General features: G+C 38.1%; 2 protein-coding genes across 2 annotated transcripts; one reads left to right on the plus strand and one right to left on the minus strand. All coding sequences in view use genetic code 11, as the record gives it.

Annotated features, from left to right (window-relative positions):
* Positions 1-286: 286 nt before the first annotated feature.
* On the minus strand, positions 287-3,443 carry EGR_09085 (WD repeat-containing protein 46; the record flags this gene model as incomplete). Its single annotated transcript, XM_024498334.1, has 9 exons — positions 287-568; positions 636-728; positions 851-1,162; positions 2,273-2,429; positions 2,512-2,898; positions 2,939-3,102; positions 3,176-3,254; positions 3,288-3,400; positions 3,435-3,443. The coding sequence occupies 9 exons, from the start codon at positions 3,441-3,443 to the stop codon at positions 287-289; spliced, it is 1,596 nt and encodes a 531-aa protein (XP_024347243.1).
* Positions 3,444-14,910: 11,467 nt separating this feature from the next.
* EGR_09086 (Dual specificity protein phosphatase CDC14B) lies at positions 14,911-21,757 on the plus strand (the record flags this gene model as incomplete). Its single annotated transcript, XM_024498335.1, has 3 exons — positions 14,911-15,214; positions 20,083-20,422; positions 21,709-21,757. The coding sequence occupies 3 exons, from the start codon at positions 14,911-14,913 to the stop codon at positions 21,755-21,757; spliced, it is 693 nt and encodes a 230-aa protein (XP_024347244.1).
* Between the last annotated feature and the right edge of the window lie 883 nt (positions 21,758-22,640).

Below are 22,640 nucleotides of genomic sequence, written 5' to 3' on the forward strand. Positions count from 1 at the left end.
CCACCTCGTTACCATTTCGGGAGGAAGTTAGATCGTAGTACAAAATCAACTAAAAAAAATCTTAAACTGCGACCTCCGTTTTGCTACAACACAGATTCTAAAACTCTGAACTCAATAGCTGTTCTGTACCTGATTTATCGACCTTGGGAACATAAAATATCGCTGACCATTCAAACGTGATTATACTGAGAATACCTTCGTAAAAAAGGTGTTCACCTTCGATGATGGTAGGTATGTACAACGATAAATAATAGCAAAAATGAAGAAAGCGTTGGGTCAAATTATTCTAGTGTTTCTTGGGAATGAGGACGTCCAAAGCCGAGTTTGTACGCTTCTTCATTCTCCGCTTGGCCACCAAGGCGTCGCTGGGCAGATTCCCCATCTCGGCTGCCGCCACTTTCTCCTTGTCGCGCCGCGCCGCCTTCTCACGCATCAGTGTTGAGACCTCAAACTGCTTCCGATTGAAGCGCAGTACTTGCTTTCTCTTTTCAATATTCTGGGCCTTCGAGCGGCCTTTCATCTTATTCCGATTCACCTTCGGCATCGGTACCTTCGGTATCTCACCCAACTGTCAGGAAAAAAATGAGTGAGCAAAGCTTTCCGAAGTAGAATTGCGAGCATAGAAATAATCTCACAAGAGCTTTGCATTTCTTATTCCACTCCTCCTCAATATCCTGGCGCCGAACTTTGTTCAACATCGAGTCCACCGATATCATCGTGTACGGTATCTACACAAGAAATGAAAACAAAGAAAAACACTAGAAAGGGGTTATAACTTATAAGAAAGAGGAGGAATTTAACCGAGGCAGAAATGAGCGAGGAAAAGGACGAGTGGCGAGATGTATCCTACCTTATCGAGCAGGCGCCGAACCTCTCGTTCCTGACGATAGCGCCGATTGGCGAAAGGGTTCTCCTCTAGTGCGTCAAAGTTGGGCTCTCCGGCGCCGGGACACAGAAGGGAATGGAAGCCCCCGGCGGTGGCCACACCGAGGACGTCCTCAAAGGGACAGAAAGCCACGCTATGCACCGGTCGCCTGCAATTATGTGTTAGGTAGGCGCTGCGCAGCACTCGGCGGTGGACTAGACCCACCTCTACGTCCACGTGCTGCTGCGCTGCTGCCTGAAAAGCCACCTCAGTGCTGGTAGCTGGATCCTTTAGAACCTAAGACAGTAAAACGTGAATATAGTACCCAAAAAGAGGAAGTGGAAGAGATTATTTGCCCATGACCGCCTGGACGCCGTGGAATGGCCCATAAACTAAAACAGGAATGGGTAGGGCAACAGATCTGATCTCATTCCTAGGCCACCGGCAAGTTTGAGATAGCCTTCCTTCAGTCTCAAACGTCCGAGTCTTATGCCCGTAAGCGCACGCACCGCCGGGATTAAAAACTCAGACGTAAGAGCGAAGGAAGTGGTTTTGCGTCTCGAGACTACCACTAAGAAGCTAGTCACGTTAAAATAGCCTTATCTGCTAGTTATTATTGACCAAAAGGAAGGAGGATAGGATAATCGTCAAGTTGAAACGGTCCTGCGGTGAATAGAAACTCATTTACTGAAACGTTCAACTCAACCACTCTTATAAGGAAGAAAATCCCAAGGAATTACTGCAAAAAGGTAACGAACCAGCCAGATCGAAAGTCCGAAAATGGGAACTGGTAATCCTTGCGAAGCAGTGCGATGATGTACTGACATGGAACAATGACGTACTTTTCGCAGTCGCCGAGCTGGCGTGATAACTATCGAAGCAGTGGCCAAATCGTCACAATAAAATACCGAATAAAGGTAGAACACAGCATGGGAACCACTACTGCTAGTCGAAGCGCCTCTCAAAGTTGTGAAAAATAAGGGACGTCCAATGTTCAAACAATTCTCCTCCCATTACGAATTGACCTACTGAAACCTAACCAATTGTCGCATAAACGGGTACGACATGTATATTCGTACATGAAAACCAAAATTGAACGTCACTCAAGTCCGGAGCAGAGCCTCTACATGTCTGAACAACTGTTCAATCATACCGTTCTAATGCATTGATATAATTTCCATCAGAACTGCTAAGAAGATAGGAGAAAACAGCAGGGTTATAAGCAGTACAAATTAATTGACAATCAGTAGTCACTCGAGATTTCAACTCATTCACTCATTGCGCTACTGCTCAATACAACTTCTAGGCTGTAAGCCTACCTCATAACCGAGTCCATACTTTTCACCTTTTATGCAACTACAAATGGCTTTAAACTATGCATTAAGATCGCAGAGTAATGGAGCTAACCTGGACAGTGATTGATGATCCAAGAGCGAGAAGACCCGTTTGACTGAAATCCATTGCAACCGCAGGTGTCGCGAGAGTGATTTCAGCCAAGCAGTTGTGAGTGCTTCTGAGGTCCCATATCTTCAAGTACCTATCCAGACCGCAGGTAGCAAGATACCTGCAAAATCAGCTCCAAAACGGTTAATCTTACAGACAAAAAACCCAACAGAGTCAAAAAAAACAATTTGAACCGTGCTTACTGCCCAGTGCGGTTAACAGCAATAGATTTGACACCCGATTTGTGGCAGAGCATCTTCACTACGGGCGTCTTTTCAGTTGGAATCCACACCGAAACAGTGCCACTGGGGTGACCTGTTAAAATGGAAGCATTGCTTGGGTTCTGACAAGCAACGCTGAGCGATCCCATATAAGTGGGATAAGAGGCCACAATCTCGCCAATTGAAGCGTCTAAATAGTACATAAATCCATTGTCAGCCATCGCGACCAAGATGAAGTGGTAGGGCAGAAATTCGAGTCGCCGAATGCCTGCCATACGCTTGAGACAATGCAACTCGATACCCTGATTATCGTACACGTACGTGTACCCCTTTTGAGCCACCGAAATGAAAGTCTCTTGGTGAAGGAATCTTCAAAAAATATAATGTTAAGATTCAAAGCCACAGTTACTTAACATCGCGACACTCCTCATTCACGTTAATCTCGAACAAGAGACGCTTGGTCATCCAGTCGAAAGCTGCAAGATGACCACGCTTCCCACAAATAGCAAGATATCTATTAGTCATGATCCCATCTACGAGAATGTAAAATTTACCTTCCGTTTCTAGAGTAATCTATGGAACACGGGCTTGAGTCAAGGGTAAGTTCGAATTGCTACATGATACATTCAATGTAAATAACAAATACTTTTGAGGCAGAACCCAAGTCGACATTTTGACGGATAATCTCCTGTGTGACGACTTCATCTTCATCCTTCTCAATAAAACTATGCAAATTAAGAAAAAGCTGAATAGCCTACCCAGGTCGTTCGGGGTTAACAGACGCGACTTTCGCAGCCTGTTTTGCGGCGAATTTGGCCTTCCGAAACTGTTGTAGGGCCTTCTTACGATGGAATCTGGTGGGAAAACCGGTCTAAAAACAATAAAACGCTAGAAACCCACCATACCGCATCCATCGTGTGGTCGGCAAGCTGCGCAGTCAGGCAAGGCGCCCACACTCGACCAATGTGTGAAGTAGCTTTAAAGAACCTGGATGCCAAATAGACTTCGTCAAGTAATGGCCTTCTATACCGCAACTTATTTGTGATGGAACTCGTATTTATGCATATCAGTAAGAATCTGAGTAAAGCGTGGCATACTGATTTGGGGTCACCTAATTTTGGGTTTGTTTCCTAGGTTCCTTCATTTAATCTAAATCTACAAATCCACCTCATTAAGCCCAGCCTTTTAGATTCGTTTAACAACTTTAATTTTTAAAATTAGTAAAACTTAGGAAAAATTCTTGTTTCCCTAATTTTGGCTGAAAAAATTATGGTGGAAACCCAATAGCGTAGCAACGATGCCATAATGCGTGGTGAGGGGACCCACCCTTTGTACCTCAATTCGTCGTAGTATTCTCATCATTTCTCGTACTAGCATTTGGTAGGCTTGCTATTTCACTTAAAATATAAGCTGAGCTACTCAAACACTTCATCCTCTGCAGTCTTCCCATTTACTCACTTTAATGATCTTCGGTTCCTACGAAATCCAACCCAGCTCCATTTCCACCCCATTACCACTTCCTATTGCCTATTATTTTAACGAATTAGGGCTATGAAAGCTTTAAAGTAATGCATTCTTAGGGGATGTACAAACGTTGAGAAGGCTGATGATTATGGCAAACAGTATAAACCATGACCTTAATATTTCCTAAACGCGCAAAGCCAATGCAGCACTCCGCTTCATTTGGGGTACAAAAGTGATTTTAGAAAAGGGGTATGGTAAATAAGAAACTGCTAAATCTACTGTGGGACAAATAATATTTAAAACAAAATATCAAAAATTTTTAAAGACAAGGCTATAGCTCACGACTTTAGCGAGGTTTTTGCCAATCTGCCAAGCAATCGAATTACACAAGATCGACCAACGTTAAAGGACCGTGTGTGTAATACAATAGTGGTTTATCCCTCAGTAGTGGTGAGGCGCCACTTTTGTACTTCGGATCAGCCCCCTTGTACCTCGCTGGGTGGGCTGGCCTTTTGGGCCATGCCAATGGCCCAGACACCTTCTCTGCGCTGAACACATATCCTGCCCGAGTATTTTGTCTTCTTTCGTCCTCAGGGAGTCTCGGGACGGTACATGTGAGCATACATATCATTACAACAAAAGAAGGCAACTAGGGTTTCCTAAAGGTGATGCTATTGAGCGGAATTGAAACATGTGAATGCTAGGGTATCTAGCTTTGTAAACGCGTGGCCAAAACTGCATTCAAAATAATCGAGGTCATGGTTATTTAAAAGAAATAATTTGGCTCAAGTGACTAATGCCTAGCAGAAAAATACAAGCACAAAGTCTTGAATTAGTGTGGCTAATTCTTTTTTTCGGCAATATCATTAATTTCCTTAGGTGGAGCAAAACAAACAACAGCCTATTTTATTTCAATGTAAAGCCACTAAATGCGAATTGACAGATTGAAACCAATGGAATGCATTATTTTGCTGACGCAGCTTCTAGGAAACTCATGCTCTGGTTTGTTAACTAAGGCTATTAATGTCTTTATTAAATAGCTGTCAAAAATTGTTGATTTTGTCGGAGTTGAGTAAGTGCATTATTGGTATAACTCTAGGCACTTTACATGAAGTAATGATTTTCGTAATCAAAAGTTAATAAAACTTAAATGCTTTGGTTTTAAATAGGTGACATTTCTGCCCAAAAATGTGCAACTACTTCAAGAGTAATTTTTTTAATTAAGACCTTGGTAACTTATGGCAACGCTGTCCTCTCCCACCGCTGACCCAAAAATCCACATTTGTATCTCCCTCGAATGGGATGAAAAACAAGGAGAGGGTAAACGATCATGGCCTGGGCATTTTCGAAAGCCTTTCATGCATTATAAAAGGTAGCATCTTTTGCAACACAAGTGCTTCCTCCCTCGACTTTATAATTTTTTTCCCTTATTTGTGTTGTAAACGTATTCTGGTTTGTGTTTTACGAGTGACTTTTTAAGTTTCGTACATGTTTTCCTAATTTTTTGATTTATTTTTGCATTTTTGAAGTAGGGCAGATCTTATTTTGCCCTGCATAGAAAAGTTATGTGTTCTTAGCAATTGATATGTATAATTATGTTAGTGTACACTTCTTAATCTTTAAACTTTTTGTGTGCTTAGTTTTTCCTTCTTCTAACCTATGCATTCCTGTTTTTTATGTTGCATTTTATAACCATTACTAACATATTTAATTACCTACAATCAATATGGTAAAAATAGTAGCTAGTTTGCAAAACTACACTTGTTTTGTAGACACGCTTCTAGACTTTATAGCTTGATTACACATTTTTGATTTTGCACCTTACAGACCGGTTTTACTTTGCAATCAGCAACGGGGTTCCGCCTTCTTCTACCAACGTCCACATTTTCTCCATCGATGATGCACTTGTCTACGAAAAGTTGGTCCTCTGCCTTTATTCGTATATAAACCTTGTTTTTAAGATTCTATGACGATTTTGGACCCTTTAATCTTGCCCAAATCTATCGGTACTGCCGGAAGGTGAACAAGAAATTAAAGGCTTCTGCTCTCTCAAACAATAGAATTGTTCATTGCACATCTACAGAAATCACAAAGCGCACCAATGCTGCCTTTCTTGTCGGATGCTACCAGATCATTTACCTTAATCGCTTGGCTGATGAGGCCTATAAATATCTTTTGTTTGACAAGTATCGGACATTTATTCCTTATCGGTAGGTTATATTATATAATGCTAACTTGAGTTTCCAAAAGCGTTTTACCATCAGTTTATTGGGTAAAAAAAACTCTTAGGAGCTTTCTTAATTAGTTATTTGCGTTTTATCTTCACACGCTTGGAGACTTTTTATTGCTCGTAAATCATTTTCGACACCCTACTTTACAACGACCCAAAAATGGCACGTTGTAAATACATTCATTATCTATTGAGGTAAGGCTTTTGGAGGAATAAAGTGAATCCCATTGTTCACCCGCTATAGTACTAAAGTTTGCTCAAGAAAACCTTGATGAAATGGAATAACTTTGCCTAGTTCTTTTGGCACTGATGTAGGAAATTGTCAAGATAGATTTCTAGCATAGGTTTGTCCCCACATACCCAGATCAGACATGCCGTCGGCATCACAGTCATTCAAATTATCGTTAAGTTAATAGAATTATTTGGTTGATGGGTAACCGCTGGTCGGATTTTGCTGCACGATCATAGTAATCCTTCCTTTTGTGTGGGCCCGGTCCTCCTTGTTATGAAGCTAGGAAATGGCTTTGGAATAACACGTTTTAGTACAGAAAATCTTGGATGATAAATACTTAAAAGATATGGGAAAGTCAAATCAACTCAAAACGAAGCACAACCCCCACCAATCACCTTGTTTGTTGCGCCTATAACCAACTCATTATCCAATTATACCTTATCTGCACAAACTATGAATTCAAATTATGCACAGAATATATGAAGGAGGTATGACAACTCACGGTTGTTTTGGATTTAAATAGCCCATTCATTAACCTCTTGCTGAGCACGTTTATCATTGCGAACTTCCCAGTATAGGTTAATGTGCGTCACAAGTTTAACTAAACGCCATTGGCTTTGTGCAAACGAGTAAAAAATCTAATTATTTTCTGTGGCACACAAATGAACCTAAACTCAGGCGCACAAACAAATTCATTAAGCGCTTCATTCACTCGTCACTATGACTCTTGCTTTCCGCATGTTTCTATGGGTGTAGATGAGATATTACTAATTAAATTTAGGTCAATACTATATGAGTGCAGTTGTGAGTTTTCCAATGTCACAGCTACTACCACAATTGCATCCTCATATATAGAGAAAGATTTAAAATTCCCTTTGCCTTTTACAAAGCCAACTAGAGACATAAATTTTAATCGCTAATCAGCTTAGCTACCCTTCAGAACATTCAATCATTAGATAAAATCTTTTTGCACTTATTATTCAAAAAAATGCTCAAAACTTATTCTTCTGAGAGGGACCAATGGTAAATAGTTTTATATTGTTTAAAGGGCAGCTAGGCACAGGACAGTTCAGCACCAGGAATAAGAAAGTAGGAAACTCTCTCCCCCCTGCTCTTTGAAAGCAAAAAAAGAGGTCTGAAAAGACTCGCCAAACGATATAACACTATTTCTGCCGCTCAACCAAATGTGGTAGGTCTAGCTTAAGTACGAGATCCCAAAATTAAGACCAACCTGTATTTAAATTTGCACTGTGAGATTCCACTAAGGTTAAAGGTCACATAATAACTTGAGTTCCACTTTTCTCTTTTTTACTCAAACACACACTCAAACACCTAATCCAAGTTATTTGTAAAAAAAATTTGATTTGAAATTCCAAATGTTTATAGTGGAGTTATGGGATTTGGCGTTGGATCGATCCTTTGGGAGGAGATATTAATGCTTTTATGAGATAAAAAAAACACATAAGGAGGCCATAAAAAGTAGTACGGCACCCAGCATGCACGTAAGCATTTCTGTTGGTTAAAAAAGCACAACAGATGCCAAATGCCTCATGTAAGAAGCTAACCTAGAGACACTCATTGTTCACAAATATGTATATTTTTCATAGCTCCCTCAACTATTTATTTGGTTGGTTTACTCCTTTATAGATGGATAGTGGCCCAGTATGTCTGTCTATTCCTTCCTTCACTAGTCTAAAACCAGTCATTTTTAGTCGATGAGAAGACCCCGCATTACACATTGTAGCACAGTTTTTCCCGAGAAGTTATTATTAAACAGATTTGTCCTTTGTACTGACAGGATTAATGATATAAAAAAGAATTCAATTTCAAAAAATTTCACTTTTGGGAGGAAGTAGGAATGCGGCTGTTAGTGTGGACTATCTTATTTATTATCAGAGTTGGACTAAGAAGGGAGAAGCAGCTTGCATTAGCTTGCCACGATGCAAATCGTGTTGTATCCAGGATTTTCGCAATATGCCTTTCCAGTATGCACACATCTTCGAGGAAACATTTCCCACTACCACTTATAGTCTGTGTATTCAAAATACATACATTTGCTTATTTGGTGATAAGAAAGTATTTTTACATAATGGGTGCATAATTCTGGTGTGATATCAAAGTGAATTACCTAAGCTGTACTTAAGCGGCCATAAATTCAACAGTTGCATATTGCAGCATAATGCCAGACTCATTAAATAAAATTGCTGCATAATTTTGCGTCGTCATTGCTTCTCGTGGATCGCAGGATTCTCATTTACTCGCGTAAAACATTGCAGACACCAATGCACAAAATAAACTACTTTCTTAATTAGTTTGATAAAGCGTTTGTACACATGAAATGTTTAATTCACTGTAAAATGCCATTTTCTTTAGGAATTTTGACTACATTCACCAAATGTGCATTTTTTAAGGGGCATATTGTCTTATTTGAAGACCACCACATCAAATCGAGCATGATTTGAATGTGTTGAGCGTCTAACCGGTTCAATTACACTAAATTTTCAAGCTTTTAAAATAATTTTGTTAAACTTATATTTTTGTAAACAGTTTACTGTGTAAACATGGTTTTTATAAACAAATGAGTATAAAAAAGGTCATTTAACTAGCAAAAGAGTAATAGCTAAACAGGCTTAGTAAAGAATAGATTTTCCATGTGCATAAGTAAAATTTTGTCACAATTTGGGACCATAAGTCCATCAAAGAAACCTTCAAGTCACATGGCTGGCTGATTTGGACATTATTTTATCAGGCAGAAACAAACACAGTAATTGGGCAATAATTAGTAGCAAAATCAGTAATGCGACGTAAATCGTGTATTTTTTTAAAGAAAAAAGTTGACGTCTTATGCATTATATGCATTTCAGAGACGCCAGTTCGGGACCTTCCTACTACGATCTCAATCTACTAGACTGTCTTCGAGCCGTACAAAAGGTCTGTTTGCTATCCTCACTTCTCGGTAAAATAAAAAATTATGCATGTTGACATGAAATTAACATGAAATCGGGTAATGAAATCAGCCACCCATATTATTGTTTTATAGATTTACTTTTTCTCCTGAAGAATTTTTAGGCTTTCACTACAAAAGGAATGCTTTATTCGCAACTTTGCTTTTACCGACATTCGAGACTAAATGTCCAAACTTCGTATAGAAAAACTACGTTATTCCGTGGAAAAGGCGTATATTTGGTCCCACTTTGTTTTTATGACAACTCATTTCCTTTAATCTCAATAAGTTTTAGTTTTGCGCTTAACTTACTACTTATTGTACTATTTGAATAAAAAGAAATATCCATTTGTAAAGTCTAAGGTGTAACTTTGCACAAACAAGATAAATCCATTTCTGAGACCTTTCTGGTTTATAAAGGTTATTTTATGTCACTTGCTATGTAGCGAAGTAAACGCTTCCCCTAAGTTTACAGGTGTCACTGATAACTCAGTGGTCAGCTGCGTTGACATCCCTTCTGAATGACAAATATTCGGCTCGGTTAAAGCATATTGGCTGTCTTCCATCAGTAAAAGTAAATCATATCCATAGCCCCCAATTCTTCATTTGGCAAGCATCTGACTGCTAACGGGTTTAGCGAAAATGGGGATAAAATTGGCTAATTCACAAACAAGACTGGTGCTTTTTGTTATAAATTGTTCTCCTTATGCCTCCCCTCTTCTACGCCATTACTTTCGCCGATAAGTTAGTGCAATTGCTTTGAAGTAAACACTTCAACGTGTAACTCTTTAACAAAGTAAACGTTTGAACAAGTTCCTTTTGATGCCTAATCTGACCTTTTGAATGCATGTATTACTACAATTATAAGCAGTTTTTAAAGAAACCACCCATGTTAATAAGTGAAAGTTGAACCTAACAACCAGATCATTAAAAGACGTTCTTGGTTAAAATTATATATTTAAACACAAATCTTTCAGTGACAAAAATGGGTCGAGAAGGGCGGTAGGCCTCCTTTTCACCCTACATTGCAGATCAAATGGATGAATTAAGAATGAGAATTAATTAAGGCGTTTAATTAAAAGCGCATCATATTTTAACGCCAAAATATTTTAAAATGGCGAATATGAAGGGTAGCAAAATGTAGCAATTCTACTGAAGTCCTTTTCTAAAATATGGCTGCATTTCCTGACGAGCGAAGATTTTCGTACACCTAAGTAGGTGAGTACTTCTACATGATGAAACTCTGGGTAAGCCCTGAAGACGTAATAAGGCATCCAACCTGCGAAGCAAAAAGTCATGGCGACCCTTCTGCTTGGACCGTCGTGAACCATTAATCGTGGGTGGTACAGACGTAGTTGGCATTGTTTAATTCCGCATCATCTACGAGGCAAATTGCGTAGAAAAGTGTTTCATTCAGGATATTTTTCCGCATGAGGTCTATTCTGTGCGTCAGCCTCTTTTTGGAGAAAGAAGGTCAGGAGGAGGGTAGGTGCAATGCCTCCAGATTACACTATAAAGCGCTTTTTCAATAGCAAAAAAGGGCCGTTATCTAAACATTAGTTTAAAGTAAATTTATTTTAGCATGGAAAGACTAAATATTGAAGGGGAACAAAAATCATTGAATATTTTATTCACCTAAATAGTTTTTATGTGTTGATTACCTGACCTTAGGTGATCATAAGTCCTAAAAGAGGATAAAATTACACCTCAGCGGTAATCTACATAGCTAATGGTGTTCATGATTTATGACATAGTAGGAATGGAAAAGACCTTTTTTGAGGACAAACTTTAACATCTAGGGGAATCAAATGCAGTGGCATTTAATACTACCGAATTTCACATCCTGTGGCTTATTGACCCTCCAAATTCCCATCTTCACTCTATAACAGTGACGTTGCTTTTTTTCCCGCATCCTCATACATTCTCACTACAAACGACTCTTGTGCGTCATCAAAATGAAAGAAAATCTCCATTCACTTATTCGCGTTCTTTTTTGTTCCTTGGGATAACTTCCTAAATTTACAGAACTCTAATTTTACAAACCTTCCTTTTAGCACTTAAAAAATGATTTGGTGACATTTGTATTTTCATACTTGATCTGTCAACAATGGTCCCTCTAATTTTGCATTTGGTGGAACACATCCTGAGTACTCAACAGGCAAAGAGATAGAATTTTGTATTTTATGTCTAAATTTAAGACCCGCAACAAAGCACCAGGATTTTAGCATTGCCCAGCCATTGGTTTGGAGTGCTTTACTTTGCTTCGTTCTCATTCTACCAGTTAGTCTTATGTCCCTAACCTGATCACATGAGCATAATTCTGGTTACCCATATTAAATGCAACTTTTTCAAAGGTATGACCTTTGCATTTATGCTTTAATGGCAAACAGCCGTCAGAGCATTTTTGTAATACTTCGCCTATTTTTTATTGCTAATATTTATTCAATTAATTGGCGCTTCATGTGTCTACTGTTCACAGGAAAACGCGTAGTCGGTTACACCGAAACATGAAATTTTAGGTCTTGGAGTTGCGTACGCACACCCTTATACAAAAACTTGAGGCAGAAAGTGAGAAGGAAATTGACCACCACCAATTGAATGCTTCATTTTTAATGTGACATCAGTACTACCAAACTGACTAATGTAACTGCTGCTTGAGAAGTACCTTATTGTTTCCAACTCAACCGATCTACTTACAACATACTACGTGGCACAATTTCTTATCACAAAGTAGTCCAGTGAGCACAGGTCATTTTTTTCCAGTATCTGACCCAGACACTGAGGCTATGGCACCACTTTTGTATGATGCCAGTAACTCAAGTACTTCATTTGTTTGTTTGAGATTTCTCGAAAATTTCCGATTTTTTGACATTTTCATCCAAATTCTACTTTAAACAGGATATAAAAGCTTATAAAAGCAGTGTTTTAGGATACGATAAAGTTGTTTTCAGCCAGCTCTTAGCCTCGTTACCTAGGTTATACCTTGTCTCCATTGTTTTCCCCCTTTCTAAGGTTTATCTTTAGACAAAGTTGGTTTTTTGAGAGGCTAGTTTTACAACTATTCATATACAAATAATCCATTGCGCAGTTTTTAAGTAATTACTGTTCAGTGAAAACTAGCCAAATGTCTGGCATCTTTCTGATTTCATAAAAAATTACTGCACCGTGTTATCAACCCACCATTCCATATACTTTATAATTTACAAACAGTACAAAAAAAATCACAGATGTAAATGTCCCACCTAAACGAGGTTGGTAATGGCATAGATGAATGCATCCGATATCAACTTTTTGCCACTAAAGAAGGAAGAACCATTTTGTGAAGAGGAGGTTGATAACAAAGCTACATTAATGAAAACAATCCATTCATGGAAATTTCGCCCTTGTTCTTGTGATTCGTAGGCCTGAGGGCAGTCCTACTGCCAGTCAAGGCCACGGGTGAAGTCATGCCCACGTCTTCTGCAGACCAGTGGGAAAAAGAAAATTCGGTCGTTCATTCAGTTGCTTGGATTCACGTGATGTTCCTACTAATTTTTGTTTTAGCCTTAGGAAGCCTAAAGTTAGTTTTAGCATTTTCCACTAAGGAAGATTCGCCAATTACGTCACTGAATGTGATGCATTTAAGAGGCCAAAATTTCACATGCAAACGTAATTGTATCATTTTGTTAATTTTATGCTCGCAGAACTGCTGCAAAGCCTATAGTTTTTGTAAATAAATTTCATTGGTATGATGAGGCTATTTATTTACCCTAAAATACTTTAATCCACTGAGTACTTTTCCTTGTTTAACCTATTCAAATTTGGCATACATAGACAATGATTTGTAGAATGGATCAGTTTTCATGCATAAATTCGCATGGATCTACAAATTCAAAAGTCGTTGCTAAATAAAGCACAAACAGTGACAACCACAATAGCAATCATGCTCACGGCATGGTTCTACATTTTCAGTGTTAGAGAAATGTTTTTGATGCAAGACACTTAGAAATGGCTTTACAGGCAGTCAGTGGCTGTGAGAAAATAAGGAGGAGTCCTAAATTAGAAGATAGTTTGCTCCTCAAATAAATATAGTGGAGTTTGTAGCTAATGCATCAAAATAAAACATTTATCTTAGTTAGCCAAACCGGAAATTTTTAAAGTTTACCACTTCCTAGGATTCTAAAAAGATATGAAAATCTGAGTTGTATTGACATAAATGCAAACTACTCGTTTTTAATCAATGAAAACTTTTGCAAAAATTATGTATTATTATCAAGAAAATGCATCCGGTATGGATGTAGTGGGCAATGACAAGACCGAGTCTTCTCTGAAGCCGCTGTAAGGTGTATGCCTCTACAGAGACCTTTAGTATAAGCACTTATTGCACCGGAATGGTGATAGTAAATGTAGTGATTGAAGAGTCCGTGTTGTTAGGTAGGAAAATTAAGTAACTGTTGTTTGCTTATGGTATTACTGTCATAGCTGCTGTTTAATTTTCGGAATGAATCTTCTAACATAGGATTCTGAAGAATTCAAAGCAGCAAGCCTGGGTATTGTCACGTCTATTGCAGGTTTGGTTATTCTCTCCAAAATCGTACAAAAGAGCCAATTCTTACCAAAACAATCACTTTTCATACTTAATTATGAATAGTTGCACAATTTTTGTGTCTCCACTTTATGATCTACGTCGCTTAACTCAATTTTGACCCATGATATTACTTTGTCATCACCACAGAGGAGATGCTTTCGACGCAGGACAGAAGAAACTAATTTTTAACAAAATAGAATACATTAAAACTTAAGGGCTAGGCAATGCACATAAGATTGCTTGGGTTAAAACTCGATCCAAAGGTGGACACACTTTGCAAAGGCTTTATCCTTACGCAATGGATCCGAATTAATACCATCGTACCTAATCATTCTCCTTTTAGGCCGTTCGCTTGGGCTTCCTAGATTTCGACAATTTCGACCTGGAAGACTACGAGTATAATGAAGTGGGTTTTCCACAACATCATCCTAACTAAATGTTCATTTTACTCATCCACGGCAATCTTTTCATGTTTTTACAGAAAGTAGAAAATGGTGATCTTAGCTGGATTGTACCGAATAAATTCATCGCATTCTCTGGGCCTCATACACGAACAATGATTGATAATGGTAAGGCTTCTTATATATGGTCCAAATCGTGTGAGAGGTTTTACAACTTACTTTACTTGCCAAAGAACAATGCTCCTAACGCGGTTTGTTTGAGTCACATGTACGAGTCCTCCCAGTTCAATCTAACCACTGCTCATCAGGGAGCTCCTCTGAACTTGTCACAAAAGATCTTATGATACCTTAAATAGAAAAGCATTTTCAATGGTTTTTTAACTACAGTTATTTATGATCTGATTTTGGAGTTTTTAATCAGTGCATGAACTTTTGAAAACCTTATTTGGTTATTTTTAATAAAACAGCTTATTGACAAATTTCCTTACAATTTATTGCTATTTTTTTCTAAGAGTTATCTAGTAAGAAACATTTTGTAGCCACATGAAACCGGGTTTGGCAGAAGTAAACAGGCCTGCTTCCTCTCATTCATTCCGCTCATGTGATCTGATTCCAGGCTATCTTATGCACGCACCAGAGTTTTATCTGCCGTACTTTCGAAAGAACAATGTCACCAACGTGATTCGTCTGAATCAGAAGATGTACGAGTCAAATCGATTCACTCGAGCCGGTATCGCTCATCACGATCTCTTCTTTCCTGATGGTACTGTACCCACCAAGGCCATTACTCTGCAATTTCTTGACATATGCGAAAGTGCTCCGGGAGCCATCGCTGTTCATTGCAAAGGTAATGTAGTCTTTAAATTGTGCAGAGGTTTTGAATGGCTGGAGTACGTATTTTGGCAGTTATTAATCCCCCAAACGTCGTGCCATTTCTGAAATATAGATTTTAGGTTTTATGGTGTAGTGATAAAGTGCAGCATCAGCTTTAAAATGGCTTAACTTAAAGGCATTGTAGACTTATGCAACAATGTCAGCTTTTCGCTCCTAAAGGAACATTTCTCTTAGTCCTAAAATGCCAGTTTTCTAAGACAAGGAAAGCATATTTACAAAAGAATGGGATGTAGCAAAGTTGAGGCGTTTTTAAATTATGCGCGATTAGCATTCCTTCAGGAATAAACGGAACCTGGTCGATGAAGATTTTGTCAATCTTTCTTGACTGCAATGATTGAACGAAAGATTTTGCAAACAGCTTCGAATTTCAAAAACCCAAAGTTTTTTCCAATAACTTACTGCCTTAGAAGTGAAGGAAACATCATCATAGCACAAAAAATTCATTCCTTTTTGTGAACTTTTGCAATATTTCCTACGCCGTTTATCAGATTAGTCTATTTGTGTCTAGGTTAGCTTTCGTAGGTGTCAAACCAGCTTTGGGTATTCGAAACAATTTTTTTACCAAAGCTTTAAAAAGCGGGGACATTTGGAGCCTTGTTTTTATCTATTCCTGTATCATTTGAAGAAAACTACTTTCTCCCACCGAGTCCACTGCTTTGTCGTTACCCCTTTAAGGTTTATTAAACGCGATGGTAACCTTGGAACATTTTTTTGGAAATAGGCAGGTAATTCGTCATTCCTGACTACTTTAAAGCGTCAACATTTATCTGATCTTTTGATTTAGAAATAACTAAAGTAGACAACGGACAAAGGCTCCTTTTAAAAAAATTTGGTTGGTCAAAAAAGCCGAGCGCGACTATGAACTGGGTTTTTCAATAAACTTTATTATATATTTGAGGCTAGGCGGGGCTTCTGTACCACTTAATATTTTTTACTAGAGAAAACTCCTGAGCGCTGAGCATCTATTAAAACCGCTTAAAATGCACCTGAAAAGGTAGAAATGGCCTAGATTAAGCTTTTAACATATTCTACAATGTCAAAGTTTGGCAAGTCGCACCCTATTTTTTTTCGGGAACATTTTCATCAATGCAAAGTTCTGGAGGTCTAAGAACTGGGAAATCGAAAGCTGCGATTTCATCCAAGTTACTTTTATATGTTTACTACCAAGCAAAGCGACAGACATATTAAATGCATGCACGACATAGGATTCTATAAATACGCTCATTAAGTAGGCGGTACAAGGCAGCCAAAAGGGTTTTAGACACTGATCGTAGGATATAAGTCCCAAGTACATAAACTATGGTCGATTAAAACGAACATGAAATATCCAGTTTAGAATGACTTAATACTATCAATTCGTAGAAAAAATGGGCACTGATGTACCTAGGTAATACCACTGTATAAGAATAGGGAACGTAAACTTTGAGAAAACCGCAAAATTAAGAATTTTTTGTTTGGAACTGCCTCACTCGATCTGAACTTCTGCCGCACTATTGGCGATATTCACAGCATCTTAAAAGTCTCATTTAGAAAGACTTTTCTAAAAAGATGGTGGACTTGAGTCCAGGTTACTTTAAACGACTGATTTTAAAGTTAGCATAAAATTCAATTAATGAGGTACTTATTCTATCCAAATTTGAGGAATCTAGCTTCAAAACTACCCTAAGATGAAGTGTGACTCTACTTAAGTGGGAATATGTGGAGGGTCTTACCTGCAGCCTTGCTTTTTTAAAAAAAATTAAGAACATTAAGTCAGATGTGCCATCATAGACTCGTAAATTACTACCCGACTTCCCTTAGCTGTACTTTAAAACGCTCATTGCATGTGCATTTCTTTGCGAGTGCGAGGTTAAGGTTAGGTGGAAGGGTTTAAGGGCATTTTGAAATCGGTGAACTTTCCTGGCATATTAGCGATTCAGCTTTTTACTATTCTAGATTCTATCTACATCTAAATTGATTAAATACTTTTATAATGCTTTGTCTGTAATCTCTAACACAGGAAGGTCCTTGATCTCCTCAAGCATTCTCAGTTTGTGTGACCACTTCTTTGGAGTAGCATTGTCAAGTTTGGAAGTGAATTGCTGCCTCGTCTGTCATCGCCTTTTAGTTGGTCTAACTGGTGGGATAAATTTTGGGCAAGATTTGAAGGAAGCAGTTTGGGCCATTAATGAGTCCTTTGTTTATCCCAGTGCTAATAATGATGTTGGAAATTAACCACCTTATGGAATGGGATAAGTTGATTACATTAAAGGTAGGTAAGGTTGGATCTGAAGCAGATTTTAAAGAGATCATTACGTTAATACTATGTGGGTAAAACGAGTGAAATGTAAAGGAAAGAAATGAGATAGCATTACCAATTGAAGTGCATTTTACTTGTGAACTTTGTTTTGAAGTTTAAGGCAAACCCACGTGCATTCGTCCGCTTATATTCGTACTTCGGTGAGGAACTTAGATAATAACAACTGTTGGAAAATATTTTTTACGTATCTTTACCATTTGCTGACGGATTGAAGAGATGTACTTATAAAATGCTAATCACTTCTACGTAAATAATTCTAATCTTGTCTGTTTTAGCAGTCAAAAATTCACTGCTATGTAGGGGGGGTTACTAGTCAATCTAATTTTCTTCTTCAAAAAAAGAACCACATAGAAGTGTTGTTTAAACCAAGTTACTTGTTTGGAGTTAAATGCCAAAATTATCTGGAGAGACGGAAGTTTTTGTCAGAGCAACTAAAGCTTAAAGAGGCAATTTAAACCACAGCGTGTTCACCCATGCACAAATATTTGCAGTAACTATACCATTTTGAAAGAGTTGCAAAAAAAAAACAAAAATTTGTCCCTAAACACCCATTCTGAAACTCACAGAAGGAGTGCTGGTTCCGCTTTTATTGTTTTACTAATCTAAACTTTAGCTAATGACCGATTGAAAACCCTAGGATGTAATTTTACCCACAAATTGTTACCATGGGAGAACAATGAAAAATTACCCCAAATTGCATCCAGAAAAAGTGGAAACACTAAACAAACTATAAAAATTAAGCATGCTTTACAATTTACGGGGTGATACTAAAACTTCTTCCCTTCTTTAAAGACCGTGACATCATATGCGGTTTTGGAAAGTAATAAGCTACCTTGAAATGAAGGCAGTAGCAAGCAAAGAAGCGGAATGGGAAGGTGGCGTTGAAAGCATGATCTTTTGCCCAACATGATAAAATTTTTCCCTTACAAATTTATCTGTGGGCGATATTGGAGATGTAGACGTCTGAGGAAGCCTAAATGTATGTAAAACCTCGAGGAGGGAGAAAATTTGAAACTGCCAATAAGAGAAGAATGGGTGTTAACGAGTCTGTCAAAAGGCACCACGAGGGTATTAGATATCCTCACACTAATTCACCGCAGCCATAAGATCGTTTGAAATTTCCAAACACTTTTTTTAACATGATCTGGCATCTTTTGATGTAAAGTTATTGAAAACATCCAAGGGGAAGTACAATTTCTTCGAAGTGATTAGCTTAAATTTCAGTGACTATTTTGCCTATTTTGTGTCCTTTTTTCTCACTGAAAAATTGAGCAATTTTTGCCGAGTTCCTCTGGGGATGGAATTAGTTTTTAGCACTTTAGCTATCAAACTTGATAGCTTTAAGCTCTTTTTACAAGGTGCTATTGTTTTAGGTAACAACAAGTCCAATGTGAGGAGCTCATCCCGCTATTTTTTTTGCCTTTAATACGCAAGCCCTTCTTAGCTAGTCTTAATACTGTAAAAAATTCAGTCATGTGAAAGTTTTTCACGAAACGTTTATGCATTTGGGTTGAATACAACCATTTTGGAGATTATTAAATCCGCTCTGTTCGCCTATAAAATTTCTACGGAATCTTATCAGCACAGCATCAAGAGCGTATGGCGTTCACTAGCTGTAGGGTAGTAGGACGCTGTTTCTTTCTCCCCAATTGCACTTACCGTACACAGGCCAAAGTCTCAAATATTTTCTAATGAAATAGGAGAAGACTTAATGAGAAAATCAGATGAGCTTGAAGAATGCGTCCCTTAAGTTGCTTCTAGGGATTTTCTGCGAGTATTTTGGTCTACTGTTTGCAGTCGTAAAAACAGTGGAACAACCCTAAGACATCTTTTCGATTTAACAAAAGTGGTAACGTATAAAGGCACTTTTACTAGCTTATTTTTGACGTAGTCATAAAAATGGCTGCAAAATGTTCATAAATCTACCACTTTTTAAGTTCTCAAAATAGCCAGATCGGTTATTGTATTATTACGACCACTTTCCAAATGCAACCGAATGCATCTTGTTTGCAGTGAAAGTTCATTTTGGGGAATTCGATCATAACCTACTTCTTCTAGACTCTATTTTTGTGATTCCAAATCCATGTATATAGGTGTAGAGGTGCGCCAGAGGTTTTTAGTTTTACCTACCGGTCAGTTATTCTATTTTTAACATTCCATGTACCAAAATTCGTGTACAAATTCGAGAGCAAACAGCGTTCTTATAAACAAATAATAAAACCTGGCCATGAGGAAATTTTAAAATACCAAATTAAAGGTGCTTTACCGTTTAAATAAGGCTCTATGAAGTGCAGTTGGATAAAATTAAAAAAGAGGGAGTCTACAAACTTGTAGAAGTTTGACAGCTTCTCATTGCTGCAGCTAATGAACAATGTTTGGCTCAGAAATCGAGTAATGTGAGACGACACAAATCAGCGCAGAATGTTCACAAAGGATTTTAAATTATTTTGTTCTGGTATTAAATTCAATCATTCGAGCGTGATAACGAAATCCGTCCTAAGTAATTTTGTGTGCTCCTTCAGCTGGTCTGGGTCGAACGGGAACATTGATAGGTTGCTACCTGATGAGGCATTACCATTTTACGGCACCCGAGGCAATAGCATGGATCCGTATCTGCCGACCAGGTTCCATAATCGGTCAGCAGCAAAATTGGTTAGAGGAGCAACAAGCTTGGTGTTGGGAGGAGGGTCGACGTGAGCGTCGTGAGAAATCCCCCTCACCATTGCCATCACGTCGTAGGAAGGACTTGGTCGACGCGGACATCTCTGTAAATCATCTTTCCCGATCCACTGGCAAAATCATTTACATCAACACAGATCCATTGAAACCACCGACGCAAGTACGAGATGACCCAATGTTGAGGTGAGTCAACAGGCGTTGATTTAAGAGGAATTGAGCTGAATAAATCAAGATACCGCCGTTAGCATCAACAGATACTTTGCCTCGGTTGATATGTTCGATATCAGCGCCACGTATATGCGATGACCTGATTTTCATATTTGTGCCTGAATATGATATATGACATGTCTAATTAATAGCAAATGCTTGCCGTAAAGAATATAAAAAAATCTGACTATTTAAGGAAAAATAATGACTGGTTTTTGGAGCGTGGAAAAATCTTTGTAACGCAAAAAAATTCTTTTTTTAGCTTCAACCTTTGCCATTACGCAACCGACAGGTATCTGACCAATTTTAAAACTAAGTTGTTTGTAGTAGGAAGAATTAGATCTTTGGTAGGACTGCAGTCCAGGAGACTATTTAATCAAATTAGTAGGTTAAAATGGGATATCTATGGCATCCTCATTCCATATGTACAAAACATACCTCCTCGCCTTTTAGCTACTCCGATGATTTGGTAGTAGGGTGAAAGTTAGTTGTATTTCCACCTTCGTATCGAAGTGTCAGCAATGGATTTAGAGATGACATTATTTTTCCGAGATTGGACTCCTTTGTCATTCTCCTTTCTTTCCACAACATCTCGCTTGCTTACGAAAGGACTTGTTTTCAATGGCATAATGCAGAGCTCATTTAGGGATTCAGTAGTGGGAAAAAGAACGCATAGAAAACACATATACGAAGCATCAAACGCATAGCTGCAACTTACTTTAAGCACTCAAACAAATAGAAAACCGCTCTTTATTTGGCTTTTAGCAAAACAGCCTTGTCCCTTTTACTTTATAATCTCCCAATTTCTGCTACGCTTGACAATAAATTCATGAGTGCAGTAAAGCAGAACGTCTCTTTTTACCCGTCCAAATTTTTAAATTACTAAAAATGCCCTCAATCACTCCTTTTTTATCCTCGACATGTAATTATAAATGGAGCATTCCATACACATAATGTACAAATCCGTGAGAAAATTTCAGCATGGTAGATGATTTACTTTGTGTTTAATTATTACAGCATCGTGCAACTTTGCAAACTCATAACCCTAAACTTGTTTTTATCCTAGTGCACTAATCCGAAAGGACTCAATGTTTCCCCCATCATAAACTAGCTGAGTAATAAAAGAAATGTATTTAAAAGTGCCCTCAAAGGTATCACAATCACATTTTTCCAGTATTCCCAGCTTGTTTATCTCTTTCTAGCGTTTTAAATAAGAAATGGGATCATTCTGTTAGAAACTTAAAAAATCTCCTACTTTTCAGATCAAACAATATTTTTCCCATTTTTCGACCCAAAATGGCTTTGGATTAAGATTTAAGTCCTTTTTTTCCACCAAAAATGGATGAAAAAGGGGTAATCGGCCGCAGTTTTAAGTATTAACCATAAGTCACTGTAGCCGCTTATGGAGGATGACGAAGTAGACATTTTTAGAAAAAAATAAATAAATAATTATTAGTTAGGAGGTGGTGACTTGTAATGGCTGCAAAAAAGACGGCAAAATATGAAATGAAATGTTCAAGTAAATGAATGACTTCAATATTTACCCTAGCCGAGAAGTTGTTATGACTTAAACACGCTAGTGTACGCTACCATCCTCATTGAATTTGCAAATATTTTTACCCAAATATCTAGACTTTATTGTGAAAATTCCTCAGCATAATCACTTTGTTTGTTCTCAAGTTCGCAGTATTTTTACACCATTAAAAATTCTGATGCATTGATTAAAAATTCCACTGCACATTATGACAGTGACTTGACATAAAATACGGAGTTTATTTTTTTCCTAAATCTATGTTTGTGGTATTTAACTTCCTGCCATTCGTATTGACAAGAGGTGTTTTGTGTGGGTATTTCGAACGTTGGTAGATCCATGAAATGTTCTTTTTCTGAATGACTTATACCGTGACGGCCTGACCACTTGTAACTAGTGAAAATAAGAAGCAATTAAACTGTTTTTCATCTGTAACGGCTCATGTATTTTTTAATTCGATTTCGTTATTTACGAACAGATCTCGCCTTAAATCAATCCAGCATGTGGGGTGGGTTTCATAGGTGTCTCAAGGATAAGTCGACCCTAAGGTATTTTTAAAGGAAGAGCAGGCAACATGGGGAAAGTTTTAGGATCATTGAAGTGGGTATTTGTCTGAGTACCGTTGGCCATGATACCATTTGTTCCGTTCGATAATGATGACCT

The sequence above is a fragment of the Echinococcus granulosus genome (genome assembly GCF_000524195.1).
Source record: "Echinococcus granulosus chromosome Unknown EG_S00131, whole genome shotgun sequence".
In the NCBI taxonomy this organism is placed as follows: Eukaryota; Metazoa; Platyhelminthes; class Cestoda; order Cyclophyllidea; family Taeniidae; genus Echinococcus; species Echinococcus granulosus.